This window comes from Mobula hypostoma, chromosome 13, assembly GCF_963921235.1.
Source record: "Mobula hypostoma chromosome 13, sMobHyp1.1, whole genome shotgun sequence".
Taxonomy (NCBI): Eukaryota; Metazoa; Chordata; class Chondrichthyes; order Myliobatiformes; family Myliobatidae; genus Mobula; species Mobula hypostoma.
In genome coordinates this window covers 11,301,656-11,324,241 of record NC_086109.1, presented here as the reverse complement: position 1 = coordinate 11,324,241, position 22,586 = coordinate 11,301,656, and the positions used below count along the sequence as shown (strand labels likewise).

The 22,586-nt window shown below is 41.5% G+C and overlaps 1 protein-coding gene across 1 annotated transcript in view; it reads right to left on the bottom strand.

Moving 5' to 3' along the window:
- Window positions 1–19,218, bottom strand: part of LOC134355430 (S-adenosylhomocysteine hydrolase-like protein 1) — a 94,105-nt gene extending 74,887 nt beyond the window's left edge. Inside the window, exon 1 of the mRNA XM_063065295.1 lies at window positions 18,894–19,218. Within this exon, the coding sequence (XP_062921365.1) occupies window positions 18,894–19,130 (237 nt within the window). The 5' untranslated portion in view covers window positions 19,131–19,218. The remainder of the gene's footprint in view (window positions 1–18,893) is intronic.
- Window positions 19,219–22,586: the final 3,368 nt, after the last annotated feature.

Sequence of the window (22,586 nt, the reverse complement as noted above, 5' to 3'; positions counted from 1 at the left end):
AAACAACTGAATAACAGTAATCATGTCAAACATCGCGAGGTTCATTACCGAGTTTAACAGAGCAGGCAACAATGGCAAGAACTGAATTATTGAATGACATCCGTGCAACTGTTTCTATCCTCAAACTAATGCAAGTATTCGTGTCACTCTGATTCAATAATGCGGAACGTCAGAACAACCAAAACGCATTGCAGAGTGAAGGCATGCAGGTTGGTTCTCCCCACACTGCTGAAATTTGCTTGCTATGTGGAGCAGTTTTCTCAAGAGCATCAAGAAAAAAATTAAAGGGTTCCACTTTGAACAAACCTATGCTGACTGCTCTAAAATGATCTTAAGATTAATCACTCAACTTTGCCAAGGTTCATTAGTTCTGCAAATCTGGCATCAATTTCATTTATGACTACCAACCATACAAAAGCAGAAGAAACTGTACAAGAAAAAAAGAATCAGATGTAACCTTGCAGCATCCTATTGTCAGGTTAAGTAAGCACTATTCGTAATTTCTCATGCATTGGAAGACAAAGACGTTAACCTTTACAAAAGCACCATTCTGGTCAAAATAACAGTAAATTAAAAATAACAGATACTTGGAAAAAAATTCTAAAACCTTGACTCACCCACTTAATTCAGCTTCTCAAAGAAAGGAATTCATGCACCTTTAGCCCAGTCCTCCTGACTAGGAAAGGCTGTTGGGAAATTGAAATAATTCTGCCTTCCAAGAAACTATGAAGCTAAAATCGGATTGTATCAGTATTACAGTGGAGTAAAAGATTTAGAGGAATGAGAAAGGAACTAGCCAAATTTGATTGGATGGGGACACTAGCAGGGATGACGGCATAACAGCAAGGGCTGGTGTTTTAGGGGCAAATTCAGAAGGTGCAGGAAGGATACATCCCAAAGACAAGTATTCTAAAGGGAGCAACCATGGCTGACAAGGGAAGTCAAAGGCAGCATAAGAGCAAAAGGGAAGGTATATAATACTGCAGGAAATTAGTGGGACAGTAGAGGATTGAGAAGCTTTTAAAGGCTAACAAAATGCAACTAAAAAAGCCATAAAGATAAGATAAGATGAAAATGAAGGTAAGCTAGTTAATAATATAAACGATACAAAAAGTTTTTAAAGATATATAAAGAGTAAAAAAAAAGAGACCAGTGGATATCGGACCACAGGAAAATGACACAGGGAGGTAGTAATGGGAGACAAAGAAATGGAGGGCAAACTTGAGTATCTTGCGTCAGTCTTCAGTGAAGACACCTGTAGAATGCCTGAAATGCAACAGCGTTGGGGGGGGGGGGGTCAGAATTGAGTGTAGGTGTTAATACTAAAGAGAAGGTACTTGGGAAGTTATGAAATCTTAAGGTAAATAAGTCACCAGAATTCTGAGAGAAGTGGCTAAACAGAATGTGGACACATTAGTAATGATCTTTCAAGAATCACTAGGTTCTGGAATGGTTCCAGAGGACTAGAAAATTGCAAATGTCACTCCACTCTTTAAGGGAGGGAGGCAAAAGAAAGAAAATTTTAGGCCAATTAGCTTGATTTCAGTGGTCGGAAAGATGTTGGAGTTGATTGTAAAGAATGAAATTTCGGGCATTTGGAGGTACATGATAAAATAGACTACACTCAGCATGGTACAGATTCTATGGACTCACTTTTAAGGAAACTACAAATCACGTTCAATATTTATTGCTTATTTATTGTTTAATATTTTGGAACTTTTCCCCCCACTCTCTTCTTTTTTATATTTGCAGTTTGTTGTCTTTTGCACATTGGTTGTTTGTCTGTCTTTTTTTGTGTGCAGTCTTTCATCGACTCTATTGTGTTTCTTTGTATTTACTATGAATACCCACAAGAAAATGAATCTCAGGGTAGTATTTTGAGATGTACATGTACTGAGTGCTGGTAATAAACTTACTTTGAACTTTGTATGCATGATAACTTGCCATACTGCACAGATTACCATACAATAACTTGCAGCAAACTACCCAGGAATGACAACAAATTCGAAACCCAGCACTTTAAGAATTCCTCTGGCTACAGAGTGTAAAAATCAGGAATGTTTTTAAAGAGCATAACAAACAAGAGATAGCAGTTCCTCTTCTTGCTCAGTTTGGTTCCTGTTACATGGCTCTAGCCAGATATTTAACTCTGCCTTCAGACATCTACTCCAAAGTTTTCTTCCACCTGCATTTTCAAATGATTCACACACTCCCTCTGCACTGATCTTTCCTAATGTCCATCTGCTTTACACATTGGGCACAAGAAGTTCTGCCAATGCTGCTAATCATGAGCAACAAACAAAATGCTGTAGGAAGTAAAATATCAAAATAAATACGTCACCATATACATATACAATCCTAAGATTTGTTTTCTTGCAGGCATACTCAATAAATCCAAGCAACACAACATAGTCACTGAAGGATCGTACCTAACAGGATGTACGAACAACCAATGTGCAAAAGACGATAAAATGTGCAAATACAAAAGAAAAATAATAATAATAAGTAAGCAGTAAATAACAAGAACATGAGATTAAGAGTGCTTGGAAGTCCATAGGTTGTAGGAACAGTTTAGTGACGGGCGAATGAAGTTATCCCCTCTACTTCTACTTTAGATGGTTGAGGGGTAATAACTACTCCTGAACCTGATGATGTTGGTCCTGAGGCTCCTGCACCTTCTTCCTGATGGCAGCAGCAAGAAGAGAGCGTGGCCTAGGGGGTGAGGGTCCTTGACGGATGCTGCTTCCCTGGAAGAGCGCACTGAGTAAGTGTGCTCAACGGCGGGAACAGCTTTCATCAGTACTGATTCCTTGAGCAAGGCACTTAATCACACATTGCTCTGCGACAACACTGGTGCCAAGCTGTATGGGTCCTAATGCCCTTCCCTTGGACAACATTGGTGTCGTGGAGAGGGAAGACTTGCAGCATGGGCAACTGCTGGTCTTCCATACAACCTTGCCCAGGTCTGCGCCCTGGAGAGTGAAGACTTTCCAGGCGCAGATCCATGGTCTCGCAAGACTAACGGATGCCTTTACAGTACTGATGGAGGGTCTCAGCCTGAAAACTCGACTGTTATTTCCCTCCTTGGATGTTGCCCGACCTGCTAAGTTCTCTAAGCATTTTGTCCCCTTAGCCTTAACCCTCTAAACCAAGGATTTCCAAACTTTCTTATGCCATGGACCAATACCATTAAGCAAGGGGTGCATGGACCCCAGGTTGGAAAGCCCTGCTCCAACTCCTTCCTGACATGCACTTATCAAGATGTCTTTTAAATATCTTTATCACACCTGTCTTAACCCTTTATCTGGCAACTCATTCCATATATGCACCACCCTCTGAATGGTCAGAGGTCCCTTTGAAACCTTTTGCTTCTCACCTTAAGCCTATGGTCTCTAGATTTTTAGCTCCCCTTCTCTAAGAAAAACACACTGTGTGTTAACTTAGACAAGAAAATCTGCAGATGCTGGAAATCCAAGCAACGCACACAAAATGCTGGAGGAACTCAGCAGGCCAGGCAGCATCTATGGAAAAGAGTAAACAGTCGACGTTTCAGGCTGAGACCCTTCATTCAGTCTGGAGGGGTCCATATCCTATTTGGATAGCCTCCAACCTGATCTCTATAATTTCCACTCTGGTGCTGCCTGGACTGCTAAGTTCCTCCAGCATTTTGTGTGTGTTGATGGGTGTTAACTTTATTTATAAACCTTATAGACACCCCTCAATCTCCTACACTCCAAAGAATAACGTTCCAGTCTGCCCAACCACTCCCTGTTACTCAGGCCCTCGAGTCTGGCAGCATCATTATAAATCTTTAACAACACAAACTGCTGGTGCGACTAAGCAAACTGAGAAGGGGGAAGAAAACATCCATGAGGCCACATGCAGGTTGTGGCACCACTCTGTCAAGCACGTTCATTCTCTCCAGCGCAAATGGCAAGATCTCCCAGCAGCAAACCATTAGTCTATATAATTATGTGATATATTGCACCTTGACATGGAAGTTATCTTCCTAATTCCACACCCCTTCTGATATGTCAGTCAGTGGCTCCTTTAGTGCCGCAATAAGACCAATCTCAGGTTGGAAGAGCATATTCTATCTGGGTACCCTCCAACCTGACAGCATGAACATTGATTTTTGTAATTTCCAGTAATTATTCCCCCTCTCTCTTTTTCCATTCCAACTGCACTCTCACCCCTCTTTTCTCAGCTGGCCATCACCTACTGTACCTCTGGTGCCTCCCCTCCTCCTGTCCACCGACCTCTATCAGATTCCCCCTTCTTCAGCCCTTTACCCCTTTCACCTATTACCTCCTAGCTTCTTTCATCACCCTTCCAACCCCAAACAGCTACTGTTAGCTTCACCTGGTCTATCACCTGCCAACTTGTACTCCACCACCCCCCCACCTTTATTCTGCCCTTTCCATTTCCAGTTCTGATGAAGGGTCTCATGTTTATTCCCCTCCATAGATGCTGCCTGGCTTGCCAAGTACCTCCAACACATTGTGTGTTGCTCAAGATTTCCAACATCTCCAAAATCTCTTGAGTTTGTGCTTGTACATCTTTGCATTCTTTCCAGATGAACCATTTCTGTACATAGTGCTTCAGAGCCAGTATCACTAACATCTTGTACAATCACAACGTAGTGGTTGCCCAACACTTTACAGTACCAGCAACTCAGGTTCATTTCTCCCCACTGCCTGAATGAAGTTTGTACCTTCTCCCCATGACTGTGCAAGGAATCTGCACATCTTCCCTGTAGAATGAGTGGGATTTCTCTGAGTGCTCCGTTTTCTTCCCCCAGTCCAAAGACGTACTGGTTAGTAGGTTAATTGATCATTGTAAATTGTCCCGCGATTAGACTAGGTTAAATGAAGGGTTGCTGGGCAGCACAGCTTGAAGAGCCAGAGGGGTCTACTCCACGCAGTATCTCAATTAAAAAATAAAATTAAAAACATGACATCCTAACTTCTTTTCTTAATGCCCTGACTGAAGTCAAGCTTGCCCAAATACTACCTGCACCAGCCCACCTACTCGGAGGCCCCCATATTCCATTGAACTGCTCAGTGAACCGTTTAGTGAAACACAAGGAGCTATGAGTACAAGTACATGGTCTGCTGAATACAAAGAAAAAAATATTCCTTTTCACACTTCAAGCAGAAAATTTCATCCAAAACAATGTGACCATAAAGGGAAATATGGGAAAGAAAAGGGAAATGTAGAAACAAAGCCATCAAACATTTGCATTGGATTTTATCCATAGACTCACCAGATAAATGTCAATCAAAGATGAACAGGTTTAGACTGAAATGTCACAATGCTATTGCTGTATATTTTTTTAACCTTGGACTAAATAGTATTTGAGAATTTCTTTATTAAAAGGGTGTAGCCTGTTACAGTGATAACATTTCACACACAAAAAAAATATGGCCATCAAATCCTTCATTGTCCTTGATGGCTAGTTTGTTCCATTGCAGTGATATAATTAACATAATTAAAGTTGCTCTTCTGTATCATCTCATGTCATAGAACAAAACACTCCAGCACAGTCCTTCAGCTCTCAATATTGTGCCGCTATTAATCTAACCCATATATAGCAGTACCTATGCGAGTGTTTCTTAAATGCTCCTAATGTATCTGTCTCTACCATCACCCCTGGCAGGGCATTCCAGGGACCCACCACTCTCTTAAAAAAAAACACTACATCTCACATCCCCTCCCCCCATACTTTCCTCCAATCTCCCTAAAATTATTAGCCATTTCTGTCCTGGGAAAAAGTATTTGGTAATCCACTCATCTTGTACTCCTCTATCAAGTCACTTCTCATCCTCCAGATGTCCTTTCACAAAAAGAAAATACAGGAGCAAATCCGATGCAAAATAATCAATATGATACAAGGAGAAAAATAAAACTGAAAGAAAACTAATGATTAGGTCAACTATATCACACACTTTAACAGATGTGAAACAATTTAATAAACACACTGCATTGCATTCCCTAAGTTACTCAAATTTAATTTTAGCAACTAGTACCAGGCCATTTTCAGATCTTTTCGCAGCATGCAAACTACACAAGCTCCAGATCCTAGTTTATCATTATTAAAATTTTTCTACTTAATTTAATAAAGATTGGAATTTGTAATTCAGTTAAGATTATCATGGTGCTGGTTGCTTTAGACTGTATTTTTAGTCAACATTTGAAATCACTAAACTTCCACATACGCAATTTCATAACGATTCTCAGGGAGCACTGTGTCTAATGTCTGTGTCAAGTTTAGTGCAGATTTTTCAATGGATTAATGGCTTTAATAAGAATGTTTTTGTGTACATCCATGCTGAAAAAGTACAAAGCCCTGAAGACAAACTGTCCACCATTTGTACGTGCCCTAAGATAGCAAGTCTGGCTTCTCAGTTATGATAACTGGAAATCATTTCAGTCTTGTTGATCAACTATGGACAGTTGAACAATATCTAATAAATTCCCAGTCCTACTATTGAGATCTAAAACATTAGACAGCACACCAATGTTCATTTAACTATTTTTTGATAAGTTTAATATTTATGTTTCAACCATGAATATTTAAATTGAATTAAAATGCATGTTTGTATTTAAAGTCTTGGAAGCCTTCTAAAAAGGAAGCTACCTCATTCTTAATTTGTGCGGTATTTTTACAACCATAGCATTATACACCCAAGTAACAGCATATTAAAGAAGGGGTTGAATCCTGTATTTTCCAAAGCAACACACACAAAATGTTGGAGGAACTCAGCAGGCCAGGCAGAATCTATGGAAAAGAGTACAGTTAATGTTTCGGGCCGAGACCCTTGATCAGAACCTATATTTTCCAGTTGTTTGCAAGCATTATTTTTTTTTGTGATGTATAATCTCAAGGTGAGACATGTTACTACTGGGAATTGTGACTTTCATGTCTGAAACTTACTGTTTGAACACAGAAACAAAGATAAAAATGTTTGTTCTAACTCCATAATGAAGTGTTCTACTGGTGTCAGTAGTCACAGATGGACTGTTACATATAACAGAATTGTACAGCGGAGTACAGGCCTCCTGGCCCACAATGTTGTGCAAACCATTTAACCTACTCTAAAACTAATCTAACCCTTCCCTCCCACATAATCTTCCTTTCTCTTTGCAGGCATCACAGTAAATTCAAAGAACCACAATAGAATCAGTGATAGGCTGCACAAAACGAAACGAAGACAAACAACCAATGTGCAAGTGACAAAAAGAAAAAAAAAAGAATAAGAATAAATAGGTAATAAATATTGAGAAACAAGTTGTAGAGACCTTGAAAGTGAGTCCATAGGTTATGGAATCAGTTCAGTGTTGGGATGAGTGAAGTTACCCACTCTGGTTTGAGAACCTGATGTTTGAGGGTTAATAACTGTTTCTGAACCTGATGGTAAGGGTACCTCCTTCCTGATGGCATCAGCAAGGGAACATGGCCTGGAGAGTGGGGGTCCTTGACGATGAATGCTGTTTTCCTGGGACAGCAGCCTTGTAAATGTGCTCAATGGTGATGGACTGGCTTTTAATTTCAAGGATATTGGTGTTTCCATACCAAGCTGTGTTGTAACCAATCAATAGCCTCTCCACCATGCATTCATAGAAGTTTGTCAAAGTTTTAGATAGCATGTTGAACCTTTACAAACGTCACAACAACATAGAGGTGCAGCTATACCTTCCTTGTAGTACCACTTGTGTACTGGTTCCAGGAAGATCCTGAAATGATAATGCCAAGGAATTTAAAGTTGCAGACCCCCTCCACATCTTATCCCCTGATGTCTGTCTCATGGACCTGCGGTTTTCCTGCTCCTGAAGTCAATAATCAGCTCTTTGGTTTTACTGATGTTGAGTGAAAGGTGGTTGTTGTAGCACCTTTCAGCCAGATTTTCAGTCTCTCTCCTGTATGCTGATTCCTCATCGCCTTTGATCTGGCCAACCACAGTGGTGCCATCAGCAAACTTAAATGTGGCATTGGAGCTGTACTTAGCCTTATCAAAGTAAGTATAAAGTGAGTAGAGCAAGGGGCTAAGCACACACAAGAGCATGGTTCTACCATCCTAACGAGCCTGCATCACCCAATTACATCCTTGTGACCAATTAACTAACCCATTGGTTTTTGAAAAGTAGATAAGGGGAGAATGCACAAACTCCTTACAGAGTGGCAGAGTTAACTGCTGCTGCAATAAATTTACACTAACAGCGATGCTACCATGGTGCCCATAAATAAAATGCCTTCTGTTTTCTAGATCTGGAGCTGAATTGAGAAGGATGCATCTGTTCCTCAATATGAGAAGTCACTATTTGACGTCAAGCTCAATAAAGATTCAGGTTTGAGCTGCAGGAATTGAAAATCCGTCATATTATGGGGAAATGCCCTTCAAAACCTTGGGTGAGAAGAATTATTGAAACTGAGGCTGTGAATGTTTATATCAGCTCTCTAGTGCTTAATGCAAGCAATGGGTTTACTGACAAGATTATCAATTGCCAGTGAGGTCAGCCTTCAGAAAATAAAAAAAAATGAGAGGCCTTGTATGAAATAAAGAGAAGATTACCAGAGCAATCTCCTCACCATTTGATAAGCCGTATCACTGCACTTGTATGTAACACGGTAATCAAAGGGCTAGAGCTCAAATTCAAAGCTTATTCAACTTTCGTAAATATAGTGAATTTCATTGTAACTGCAAGGATGCCAGGTCAAACTTGACAACAGGCAGGACTTTGTGAATATTCCATACTACTGACCAGGTCACCTTGACACAAAACACTCATTCAATGCAGGTACACTTGAATTCCTTCCTCTTACACAAGATCAACTGCAAAGAGGAAAAATTACTTTTGCCACTATGTTCAGTAATATCAAGCTTATCAATAGAATGTTCCCTCTGTGATCGTAATAAAAATTTTATGTAAATTCATGAAATATTGAACAGAATTAATCCACACTTGAACCCTGAGTAAATTCCTAATCACGAACAATCAAAACAATTTTCCTTCCCTCCACATTAATGTCACAAACATTACAGTGAATTGAGCGTGGAAGACCCTTTTCCCCTCCAGAATCACCTTTGCCTTTAATAACAAGAATGGCTGCATTGCAGCACTCCCAGCAAATGCATAACTCTGCACCTTATTACACATTGATATCATCTTCAAACCTCCAGTTTAAGAACTGTGCAAATGTCAGATTCTCTCAGGTGCTAACCTTTTTCCTGTTTTCAGAGATTTGATTATTTTTTTGTTTGCAACCTGCCACTGAATTTTGCACCAAAATAAAATTATCCAAATGATGACCAGAAAATAGAATCAAACTGGTGCATTACGCTGTAATGTTTGATGCCAATGCTGCAGCTACAGCATAGATATTGCTGGAATTCCGACTCAGTGCCCAATGGAATTTCAGAGTAAAAGAAAGATTTACCGCAGGAGGATCACAGCTTTATTTAACTGCATCACAGACAGCTCAAAACCTCCAGCACCACATGCAGAAGTTCATTATTATTGTGAACTAGGTTTCCTTCTGAATCAACACTATGCTTCTCAATAAGCCATTAGCAACTTTAAAGGTCCCTACTGGAAACACGAATCCCCAAAATAATTCAAGTTCCTCTGCTTTGTATGGATTAAGCACAAGACATTATAGAGTCAGAAGAGATAGTGGCACAATGACCAGATATCCTGCAATCACTAACAGGAGAAAATCTGCAGGTGCTGGAAATCCAGAGCAACACACACACAATGCTGGAGGAACTCAGCAGCTCAGGCAGCATCAGTGGAAATGAATAGTCAACATTTCGGACTGACACTCTTCTTCAGGACTGAGAAGGAAGAGGAAAGATACCAGAATAAAAAGGTGGGGGGGGGGGAGAGGTTGGGGAAGGAGGCTAGCTGGAAGGTGATAGGTGAAGCCAGGAATAGGAAAGGCCAAGGCTGGAGAAGGAGGAATCTGATAGGAGAGAAGAGTGGACCACAGGAGAAAGGGAAGGAGGAGGAGACCCAGGGGTAAGTAATAGGCAGGTGAGAAGTGGTAAAAGGTCAAAGTGGAAAATAAGGGAAGAGTGGGATGATTTGTTTCCTGGAAACAAATCTTGCACATCACTTGTATAAATCAAATTGCTTTTGTCTGTAAATGCACATTTTTAAATAAAGTTAGTCAATTTAATTGTGGGCTTTTGACATTCAATAGCAAGAGACCAGGTTTCCTATTCAAGACTGCAAACATTGCTGCCTCAGTTCTTATCAAACTTTGATCCACATTTATTATTTTCCATTGAAATTATCCTAGCAACACAATAGACAGATTGAAACCCAAATACACCTGTGCAGTAACACGTACAACAGGTCAGGCAGCATCTGGAGTGACCATGCCCATGTATGTGTGCGTCTGGATTTTCAGCTTCTGCAGAATCTCATGTTTGCATTTATGCATCCTTGTCAAAATGATTTTCCATGCTCCAATTGCCTCTGAGAGTTATACATTAAATTTATTCTCCAAATCAACGCCATAGCAGACTGTTAAGATCTTTTATTTAAAATAAACAGCATGAATTGACAATGTGTCACCATATGCAGATACTGGAATGCCCAGTGCCAAACAAAAGTATATGTTTCCAAAGGGACAACTAATAAAAGTAATGGAAGGCAAAGAAGACTCCTGACCTCACGATCTACCTTGTAATGGTCTCGCATCTTATTGTCTACCTGCACTTCCTATCCGTTACACTTTATTTTGTATTTTGTTACTGGCTTACCTTGCACCATTGCCTTGAAATTATCTGTATGGACAATAAGCAAGAGTTTTTTTCCCCCCACTGACCTTGATACATGTGACAATAATGTTGAATCACACAGCGTACCGAAGCGAATAACCTGATGTTTGGATGACTCAAGCACTGGACCGAATCGGAAGCGTCAGGAACAGACCGAACTGAGGCGGCGAGGTCCAGATCCCAGAGCGTACTGAAGCAAATAAACCTAATGTTTGGACGATTTAAGCGCCAGGCCAGATTGAAAAGGTCAGTGTGTTGGAGCGTGAGGTGAGGGGTGGGCTGGTTCAGTTTGCTGCTCTGAACTTAGGGTCTATGGACAAGACTTCAGTTCTGAATGCTATTTGCTTGTGTTTATCATCAGCATGATTTTTTTTCTCTGCACATTGGGTGTTTTTATTTTTTCTGGGGGGGGGTTCTGTTTCATTTGGAGACAAATCTCCAAGGAGGAGGGGAGAAGAAGATGGCGGCGTGACGCAGCACGCGGCCAATCCGAATTGATATCCTATTTGTTAAATAGGGGCCGTGCACCATCCGGATTTGATGGAGACAGCCGTGAGAAGCACAGAGGAACAGCTGGAGAAACTTCTGAAATGCCTTCTTCACTGCTGCTGCTACTGTGCAATCGAGAATCTCCGGAGGGGGAAGCCCCAAATCCTCCACTTTGCCTATTGCCTGTTGCCGGGGCCAGGGTCGAAGCGCTCGGCAGAGATGGTGCTCAGTGTCGGAGGGCTGGTCGGAGGCTCCGAGTTCGGACGGACTCAAGAGTCGGACTGTGGTCGGGTGCTTCCAGGATGCTGCATCGGCAAGTTTGCGGTGCTGGAAGCTCATGGCAGGGAGAGTTTCTCCCTTCAACCGTCTGCGTGAGATGATGGAACTTTCAAGAGACTTTGAGACTTATTTTTACCATGCCCATGCTCTGTTCTTCATCAAGTTATGGTATTGCTTTGCACTGTTGTAACTATATGTTATAATTATGTGGGTTTTGTCAATTTTTTTTAGTCTTGGTTTGTCTTATGCTTCTGTGATATCATTCTGGAGGAACAAATTGTATCATTTCTTAATGCATGCATTACTAAATGACAATAAAAGAGGACTGTGTGTCCTCATAATCTAATCTAAATCTCAAGGTTGCATAATGTATACATAATCTGATAATACTTTTGAACTTTTAACAAATCAATTTACCAAATGTATTAATTATTTAAAAGCTGTACAGTATTAACTGCAGTTCTTGATAAGCTATGTAAAAATAATGTGCAATCACCATGTGTACTTTGTCTGTACTTCAGTGTTCCTGGAGAAAGTCACGGGACAGGCAGTTTGCCAAAGCAACCAACTCCACCTGTTCCAAGTCCAAGAGCTGAACTTCAAGGAGGTCCTCTGATTTGCCAATATGTTCAAAAGTCCTCCTCCTACACCACAATTAAATGGAATGCACAAGATGACCTCAGTTATGTGGTAAAGAATATCGCTCGTCAATCATGCTTTTGAGTCCATAAAAGGTTTAACATTCAGTGTTTTAAAGGCTGGGATTAATCATCTAAAACTTGTCTTTGAGAACCCAAGTTTATTATTGCATTTACCTCAGTGAATTTTATCTTGAAGTTTTCATAACTACCATATTGTTAGCATGACCCTTATTCCACTCATAGGATCAGAACACTGAGATTTCTATTAAACATCACCATAATGCCTTATTAATTTGTTGAAGTGAATTCCAAACTCTCTGGAATAGACTAGATGTCGGCACTGGAAAGGAGACTCATTTGACACTTCTAAAACTGTCTACAAGGTGAACTATGGTGAAATAACATTGTATATAAATCTCAAACAGTATTCCTATGCTTACAAATGCAAGATTCTTTCTCTTCAGCTATCCTCATGATTTCTATAAACTAGTGGCATCATACTCACAAAGGAGTGGGTGAGCTCTCTGAAAGAGGCAACACCAGCAGACTGGGTGGTAAAGGTGAAGGGCCGAATGGCCTACTCCTGCACCTATTTTCTATGTTTCTAGGTATGATATGCTTGCCTCCATCGGTCGGGGCACCGAGCCGGAAAGTCACACTGTAGGTATTAGTTAAACTGCATTTGGATTATCACATGGAATTCTTGTCGCTCTGTGGGCAGACTTGATAGATGGAGGGTCAAAGTCTTCTCCCATTAGTAAAAATGTCAAACACTAGAGGAACAAATTGAAAGTTGCTGCAAGGTGTTTACACAGGGCTGTTGGTGGAAGCAGACACGGTAGTGGTGTTTTAGAGACAATTAGAACATCAGGGAATGGGGGATATGGATCCTATGCAGACCGAAGAGATTTAGTTAACTTGGCATGTTTACCAAAGACATCATAGGCCGAATGTCCTGTTCTTGTGCAGTACTGTTCTATGTAATTCTACAGAATGTGTGGCACAATTAATGTTAAGCAATACACACAAGATGCTGGAGGAACTCAACTCGTCAGGGAGCATTTCTAGAAAGAAAATAAACAGTTGGTGTTTCCGGTCAAGACCCTTCACCAGGACTGGAAAGAAAGTGGGGGGGTGGGGGGGGGGGGAGAGACTTAACTAACATGGGCAAGATTACACCTCCTGCCCTTATCACCCCACCCAACTCGAGGCAAAACAATGCTACACTAAATCCAATAATACGCCACATCTCTGGGAACTAAGCTGGCACTGGTGAATCTCAGCAACATCTGGCTGGTGGCCAATGAAACAAAGTAAACAACTAAATACTTTGTTAATCATACTTTCTAATATCTGATCATCACAAACAATAGCATGCAACTTCCCCTTGGACTTGGAGGCCGTTCGATGCGGCAGAATCAGGGTGAAGTGCCCGGCCTGTCGCCGAAAGCGAGGAAGGCTCACGGTTCAATTAATTTTAGCGCCGGGCCCAATTGGAAAGGTCAGATATAGGCCGGATCGAGGTGGCATGAGTCCAAGCTCGCGCATATCAAAGCAACTGATATCTGGAGAACGATTTAGGAAGGTCAGGGTGTCAGGGCCCAAGGCGAGGGACAGGCTGGTTCAGCTCACTGCTCCACAATGTTTACTAGGCTCTGTGTTAAACTAAGGCTCTGTGGACATACTCTCTTTGTGGACTTCAGTTCAGAGAGATATTTGCTTGTTTATTGTTTGCATGATTTGTTTTCTTTTCCTCTGCACTTAAGGTGTTTGACGGTCTTCTTTATTCATGGGTTCGTTTGGGTTTCTTTATTTTATGGCTGTCTGTTAGGAAACAAATCTCAAGGTTGTGTAACAGATACATACTTTGAACATAGATTTTGAGGAAATGTGTTAAAAGAGATCATCAAGCTACAGCTGAGGATTTCTGAACCGAAAGTCGAAGAATAAGCAGAGGATCATTGATAATCATGCTGTCTGCTATTACCAGAAACAGATTTATTATCACCGGCATGTAACGTGAAATTTGTTAACTTAGCAGCAGTGGTTCAATGCAATACATAATATAGAAGAAAAACATAATAATAAATAGATCAATTACAGTACATGTATATTGAATAGATTAAAAATTGTGCAAAAAACATAAATAATATATATTTAAAAAGTGAGGTAGTGTCCAAGGGTTCAATGTCCATTTACGAATTGGATGGCAGAGGGGAATGTTCCTGAATCACTGAGTGTGTGCCTTCAGGCTTCTGTACCTCCTACGTGATGGTAACAGTGAGAAAAGGGTATGCCCTGGATGCTGGAGGTCCTTAATCATGGATGCTGCCTTTCTGAGACGCCGCTCCCTGAAGATGTCCTGGGTAGTTTGTAGACTAGTACCCAAGATGGAGCTGACAAAATTTACTATCCTCTGCAGCTTCTTTTGGTCCTGTGCAGTAGCCCGCACCCCCCCCCGCCATACCAGACAGTGATGCAGCCTGTCAGAATGCCACCCAATAATATATTTATGTTTTCGGCTAAAATGTCCTCCTTGCATTTTTCAGTTAGTACATTTTAAAATATCTGAGACAGTAAATGTTAATACAGAATTTATGCTATTTTTAAAAATAACGTTCACGGTAACCAACTTTTTGATGTAATTAAATCTTTGCTCAATAATTATCTACAGACAACACGTGCAAACTTTCTTTTCGAGTTCTGCAAGTTCAACACCTGAGACTGGTTCACTTCTTGAGGCCCCAACAGCAGAGTAAATAAAGCATGGTCCAAGAAAATCCCCAATGCACACATCATTAACTAGGAAAAGAGGGTACAACTAATCAGCACTGGGTCGCAAAAGGGATAGAAATTGGTAAGCAACAGCAAAATAATACAACTACTATTTTCCATTCTTCAAACTCTCAAGTACTTCTGATATTCTGATGACAACGTCCAACACTGTCCTATCACCATCTGTTCAGTAACCTAACTCTGTGACCGGCTAAGCCACATTTCAAATATTCTTTCTTATTTTAAATATCAACAGGTCAGAATTTACTAATCTTTTGCATATTCCTGCAGTGCCTCCAGCTTTCTGTGTTCCTCTATTCCAGCCTCTTGAACATAATTGTTCCACAGCAGCTGACAATACTTCATACTTCATTGTCGCCAAACAATTGATACTAGGGCGTACAATCATCACAGCAATATTTGATTCTGCACTTCCCGCTCCCTGGATTATAAATCAATAGTAAATATTAAAAATTTAAATTATAAATCATAAATAGAAAATAAAAAAATGGAAAGTAAGGTAATGCAAAAAAAAACCGAGAGGCAGGTCCAGATATTTAGAGGGTACAGCCCAGATCTGGGTCAGGATCCGTTCAGCAGTCTTATCACAGTTGGAAAGAAGCTGATCCCAAATCTGGCCGTACGAGTCTTCAAGCTTCTGAGCCTTCTCCCGGAGGGAAGAGGGACGAAAAGTGTGTTGGCTGGGTGGGTCGTGTCCTTGGTTATCCTGGCAGCACTGCTCCAACAGCGTGCGGTGTAAAGTGAGTCCAAGGACGGAAGATTGGTTTGTGTGATGTGCTGCGCCGTGTTCACAATCTTCTGCAGCTTCTTCCGGTCTTGGACAGGACAACTTCCATATCAGGTTGTGATGCACCCTAGAAGAATGCTTTCTACGGTGCATCTATAAAAATTAGTGAGGGTTTTAGGGGACAGGCCAAATTTCTTTAGTTTTCTCAGGAAGTAAAGGCACTGGTGGGCCTTCTTGGCAGTGGACTCTGCTTGGTTGGACCAAGTCAGGTCATTTGTGATACTGACCCCGAGGAACTTAAAGCTTTTGAATGGCTATGCTGTTGAATTTCCTCTCTGGATCACCCTGTTTTCTTCCTGCCCTATCATCCCAATACATCAGTGTGTTTTGGTGCCAATTGTCTGAACTTATTCAGAGGGCTTTAGTACATCAATACACCAATAGAACGACTGTTAGAATGGAAATCAGCTTCTTCCTCCAGGCCATGAGTGTACTGAATTACCTGTCACCACCCAGGTCTCATCACAAATGAAGTGCCAGGAGCGTATACTGTTTTTTTTTGAATTGCGTCAAAAATGCATCTTATTATTTGTTAATTTATTTGTGATAACATTAGCTTATATGTTGTGTATCAGTTCTACATACTGTGTTGTGCACATTGGTCCGGAGGAATGGACACTGATGCTTTGGACACTACATCACCTTTCTTTAAAAAAATATACAGTATTTCTGTTTTTGCACATTTTAAAAATCTATTCAATATACGTAATTGATCTACTTGTTTACTTATGTTTTATTTTATTTTTTTTTTCCTCTCTGCTAGATTATGTGTTGCATTGAACTGCTGCTACTAAGTTAACAAATTTCACATCACATCCCAGTGATAATAAACCTGATTCTGATTCATTCAGCTGTATGTGATGAATGGCAATAAAATTGAACTTGAAAATGCAAGATTTTTTTTAAACCACTGTTAACTGAAATCAAAAAGAAATTCAGACCAACTTGAATGCTTTTAAGTTCTACAGGAAGACAACCTTTATCTATCTGAAACATAAATATGTATTTTAAATAGCTCTTTTAAAATTGCGTTTTAAGTTATAACCAACCATTAACACTAATATCAACTTCCTTTATGTACAGGATTCAAAATCCAATAGTTGTAACAAATTATCAATTATCACAAGCTTAAAGGTTAATTAACTCTCAGTAGCTTTCTCCCCCCAGAAATACCACATTTGAAGGATGTTTGGAATGCTCTCCTTGCTTTGGTTTTTATATAGCTGGGACAGTAAGTGCTAATACAGAATTCATAGACTTTTTGAGCACAGTACTTTCAGTACAAACAGCCTTCACATTAAAGGACACACCAAGTGCTGCTGTGACTACAACAGAACACCACTCACATTGAATTAATATTCCTCACTGTTCAATCATCAGCTTTAAAACTTATTCCCAAATCCAATACAACATCACTAATCCTTCAAAAATTACTTCAGCCTTAAAGCTCAATATTTACAATGATAAATAAAGGCTGGCATTCTAAAAGTCAAAATAGTAACTATAAGTGACTTTGAAATTTTAAAAGTTTATTCAATGCTTAAAAAATTCTGAGGAAATTATAAAAACTCCCGATAAGATACTCCTGATTATTGGAATGCTCCAGTAAGGGCATTCACCTCAAGAAAGTGAACTCTGTTTCTCTTCCCACAGACATGACCTGACCTGAGCACATTCAGTGCCTTGCTTTTGTTATATTGACTAGGACAATTTGATCCAACCTCTGGTGCTAGGTGTTTGGAGTATGCACATTCTCTCTGTCCCAGGTTTCCCTTGAATGTTCTGTCTTCCTGCTAGATCCCAGAGATGCTGACTGTTAGGTTAATTGGCCAATGCAAATTGTCAGTAGTGCATAGGTGAATGTACAATCAGAGGTTGATAGGAATGTGCAGAGAATAAAATGGGACTGTGTAACATTACTGTAAATGGGTTCTTGATGGTTGGAGACCCACTTGGCCAAAGGGCATTTCTATATTTTATACATTTTATATGACTGTATGTTTACTGCCACCATATATATTTGTTATATGGGCCTTGTACTGTGTATGACCATTTTGCACCTTGGCCCACGAGCAACGCTATTTCATTTGGCTATATTCATGTACGGTTGAATGACAATTAAACTTGAAAATTCCAGGTGCTGTCTGAATTTACAGAATTTACCTTTTCTCAAGCTAAGAGATGACAGAATTATTGCAAGATTCCTGATTAATGAAACTGAAACATGGCCAAATAATATCATATAGTGTGCTAATAAATTCAACAGTTATTTTTTTCTTTTACATAAAGCAAAACTGGCGAGAACCTGAGCCAAACAAAAACACAAATGTAACACAGACAGAAATATCGCACTAGGGAATTATCATTCTTTCATCACTTTTTCAAGGTGGACTGAAAATCAAGTAGGTAAATAAGAAAAAATCTATCCAATATTTCTCATCGTAATATCCAGTTTTATTTCATTTAGAAAGACAAAAGCAAAGCAGCAAGTTACAGGGTGCCTTTAACAGCTAAAAGAGCAAGAAAGGAGACAAGCTAAGAAATCTGGGATGTGAAATACGCCAGAAAGTGACCTTTTGTTCAGAGAAAGGAGTGTGTTGGAGGTGGCGGGGATGGATGGAGGGGTGAGGTGGACAGAGAGGGGGTAGTGGGTGGAGAAGAAAAGTGGCAGACAGATGCGGCGTGTGGAGGGGTGTGACGAGGAGACGAGGGGAGTAGTGGGCAGAGGTAGGCTGGTGGAGGTTGGCAGTGAAAAGGGGAAGGTGAGTGAACGGGTGCGGTGAGCAGGGGTAAGGAGTAGTGGCAGACAGAGAACAGTGGGCAGAGATCGGTGTTTGGAGGGAGACATTGGGAAGGGGAAGGTGGGTAAACGAGTGCGGTGGGTAGGGGAAAGGTGGGCGGAAGAATAATCACAGCCCACAAGCGTGAGGGGTAGGGGGAAGCCAAGGACAGACCGTGACAGAGTACGCATGCGCCACGAAGCAACGCACCCTGGAACTTGTAGTCCTCATCTAACATGACTAACTGACAACTCTGGCTGAAAGACTACAACTCCCGCAAGGCATCGTCAGGATGATCGTTGCCTCTAATCTTTCCCCCTCCCCTGCGACTCACCTTCTTTACCGGTTTGTGCGACGCCACGACGCCACTGTCGTTGTTGAAGACAACTGGATTCGGCTGCTTCTGACCCTCGGCGTTGAGGGAGAACTTGTCCATGCCCCCCTTGGTCTTGTCGTCGCTCTGCGCCCTCTCCGCGTTGGCGTTCTCCTTCACTTCCTTGGCCTTCAGCCCCTCCTTCACGCCTTTCCCCTCCACCGGTTCAGGGAATCCTTTCTTCAAAAGCTCTGCCATGCCTCTATCTACCGCGACCGGCTCCGAGTGAGGGTTCTCGAAGGCGGCGACCAAAACTCCGCTGACCGTAGCCGAGCACCGCCTCCGTACGTGCCCTAACTTGACGTGACCAGCCGTGCCAGCACTGCACGACTGACGTTCACGCGTAAGCCCCGCCCCTTCAGGAAGTTGCCCCTCGGTTTGCAACCTTGAGAGAGGGAGAAAAACATTTCGAAGAGAGGAAATTAGTTGTTTTTTTTTAATGTTCGCGGTGGACGTTGATGATAACTACTAGTATTTTTCCCAGTAATAAACTATTTACTAAATATAAAGTTACCTTCAGTCATTGTTTATTGGTTCTAAGTATTTTATCAGCAATAAGTTTGAGAGGTTCAGCCCAAATGCACCCACTGACAGAAGACACTTTCCCTGCTGAGCCTCTGTAGTCATGGTAGCTTCTATCAAACTCTTGAACAGACCTTGTACGATAAGGTGGATTCTTGACCTGGCAATCTACCTCATTATGACCTCGCACTTCATTCTGTTCAGTTATTGTTTTACCTTGTTCTACCTCAAAGTACTGTGTAATAATTCGATCTGCATGAACAATATGCAAGACGAGATTTTCACTGCAACTTGGTATATGTGACAATAATAAAGCAATGTCGACATAATCAAGATCCCACCCAGGCCAGTCATTCACATCGGGCAGATGTAAAAACCTGAAAGCATATGCCACCAGCCTAAAGGAGGCTGTAACAAGGTAATTGAACAGTTCCCTACTATGAAAAGATGGACCCCTGACCTCACAATCTACCTCTTGTTTGCTTGCACTTTATTGTCTGCCTGTGGTGCACTTCCTCTGCAGCTGTTGCAATTTATTCTGCATTCTGTCATTGTTCTACCTCAATTCAACACGCACAAAATGCTGGAGGAACTCAGGTGACAACCACGAAAAGAGTGGTGACGACTGGAGAGTCAGTGACAGCCCGGAGAGACGGCAACCGGGGCAGAACAGGCTGGCGACCCAATCTGTGTCCTCTGAGAGGAGGACCCCTACAAAAGCCACATTGAATCTAAGGGAAAGACACCCCCAGGGGTGCCTGAGAGAGGGGGAGGATGAGCACCTCAGTCGGATGGACACAACGACATCAGACCCAGGCAATGAACAAACGACGATGAGGAAGCAGTGTGCATGTGGCAAAATCTGCAAGAACGAACGCGGCTTGAAGATCCACCAAGCGAGGATGAAGTGTTTGGCGGGAGCAGGAGCAGCACAACGTGCAGGTGTCCAACCTGGTGAGATGAAGGAGGGGCCAGTGCCCGGAACCTCCAAGTGTTGCAAACTAATCCCTCTAACACGAAGTCTAACAGGAGGTGGATCAAATGGCCTGCGGCTAACATGACTTCACTGTGGAAGCAGTTTGATGAAGATGTTAACCAAGTTCTGGAGGCAACAGCAAAGGGAGGGGTTGATAGGAAGCTGCAAGCCATGACAACAATTGTGAGGTGTCTCCCAGTGGAGGTTGGTTGTAGGGGATTCGTAGCCCGTTCTTTAGTTAGAGCCTTCAGCATTTTGGACATCGAGGGAGAGAGGAAGAGGAGAGCCTTCCGCAGTACCACCGACGCGGCAGAGAGGGCCTCAAGATGGCTGTGGCTCAAAAGAGGGGAGCCATGGAGTCATAAGTAGCTAGCCATCTGGACACAAGCTGGGGTCTGATCAGCCCCGGCTGGGTCACCCGGAGGAGGTTGTATGATGTTGAAAGACCCGAAACACCCGATGATTCCAGGAACATCACTGAAGATGTGTCCAGAAGCATCAATAGATGTATGTACACAGCGGGTCAGGCAGTATCTATGGGAAGGACGAAGCAGTCAATGTTTCAGGTTGAGACCCTTCTCCATAGATGCTGCCTACCCTGCTGAGTTCCTCCAGCATTTTGTGTGTTACTCTGGATTTTCAGTATCTGCAAAATCTCTTGTGCTTATGATTTAATGCCTTAATCCATTGTTGCAATGTATTAATTTGTGTGAACAGTATGCAAAAAAAGTTTTTCACTACCTCAGTACACAGGAGAATAAACGTCAGAATAAGTTTCCACAAAGGCCACTCAAGTAAAACATGCTCAATGTGAAGACCAGCAGGCACTTAAACCAAAGGGAACAATTTCATTCAGCTTCACTTGCCTCATCTTTGAACTGTTCCCACAACCAATGGAATCACTTTCAAAGACTCTTTATCTCATGTTCTCGATATTTATTACTGATTTATTATTTATTTTTGTATTTGGACAGTTTGTTCTCTTCTGCCTCTGGTTGCATACCCAAGTTGGGTGGTCTTTCATTAAACTGAATTGACTTTATTACTTACATCCTTAATATTCATGAGTAAAAAGCTTTACATTACATCTCTGTCTAAATGTGCAATTTATAATAAATATTATGTACAACGGAATAGTCAATATAACATAGAAATACAGTTGTGTCAGCATGAATGAAGCAGTGTGATGGCCTGGTGGAAGAAGCTGTCCCCGAGCCTGTTGGTCCTGGCTTTTAGGCTGTGGTACCACTTTCTGGATGGTAGCAGCTATAACAGTTTGTGGTTGGGGTGACTCGGGTCCCCAGTGATTCTTCGGGCCCTTTTTACATACCTGTCTTTGTAAATGTCCTAAACAGTGGGAAGTGCACATCTACAGATGCGCTGGGCTGTCCGCACCACTCTCTGCAGAGCCCTGCGATTGAGGGAAATACAGTTCCCATACCAGGCAGTGATGCAGCCAGTCAGGATTTGGTTATGGTTATTACTCTATAGCTTAATTAAGTATGTCCACAAGAAAATGAATCTCAGGGTTGGATATGGTGACATATTTACTTTGAGGTTTTGAAGACTTAATCCGGTGAGACATCAAGAGTTCAGTCAAATATAATGTTTCATTCTTTAAAAGCTGCAGACTAGCCCGTCCCTCTCTACCCACAAGTGCTTAAGCGGACTCAGTTTACTTTTAAAACATGAAAGGAGGATCTCATTGAAACCAACCAACTATTGAAAGGCCTAGATAAAGTGGAGGTGGAGAGGTTGTTTCCAAAAGTGGGAAAGCCTAGGACCAGAGGACACAGCCTCGGAATAGAAGGATATCCCATTGGAACAGAGACGAGAAGGCATTTCTTTAGCCAGGGTGTAGTGGATCTGCAGAAAGCATTGCCACAGATAACTGTAGAGGTCAAGTCATTTAAACCAGAGGTTGATAGATTCTTGATTAGCAAGAGTGTCAAGGATTATGGAGAGAAGGCAGGAGAATGGGGTGAGAGGGAAAGCAATCAGCCATGATCAAATGGTGGAGTGGACTTGATGGGCCAATTCTACTCCAGTATCTTATGGACAATTAATCAGTTAAATGAGAGAAGGCAGCTCAAGAACTTCAACATCTCCATCAACAACGCTAAAGGAAGCTGAAATGCTGATCCATTAGTATTGAG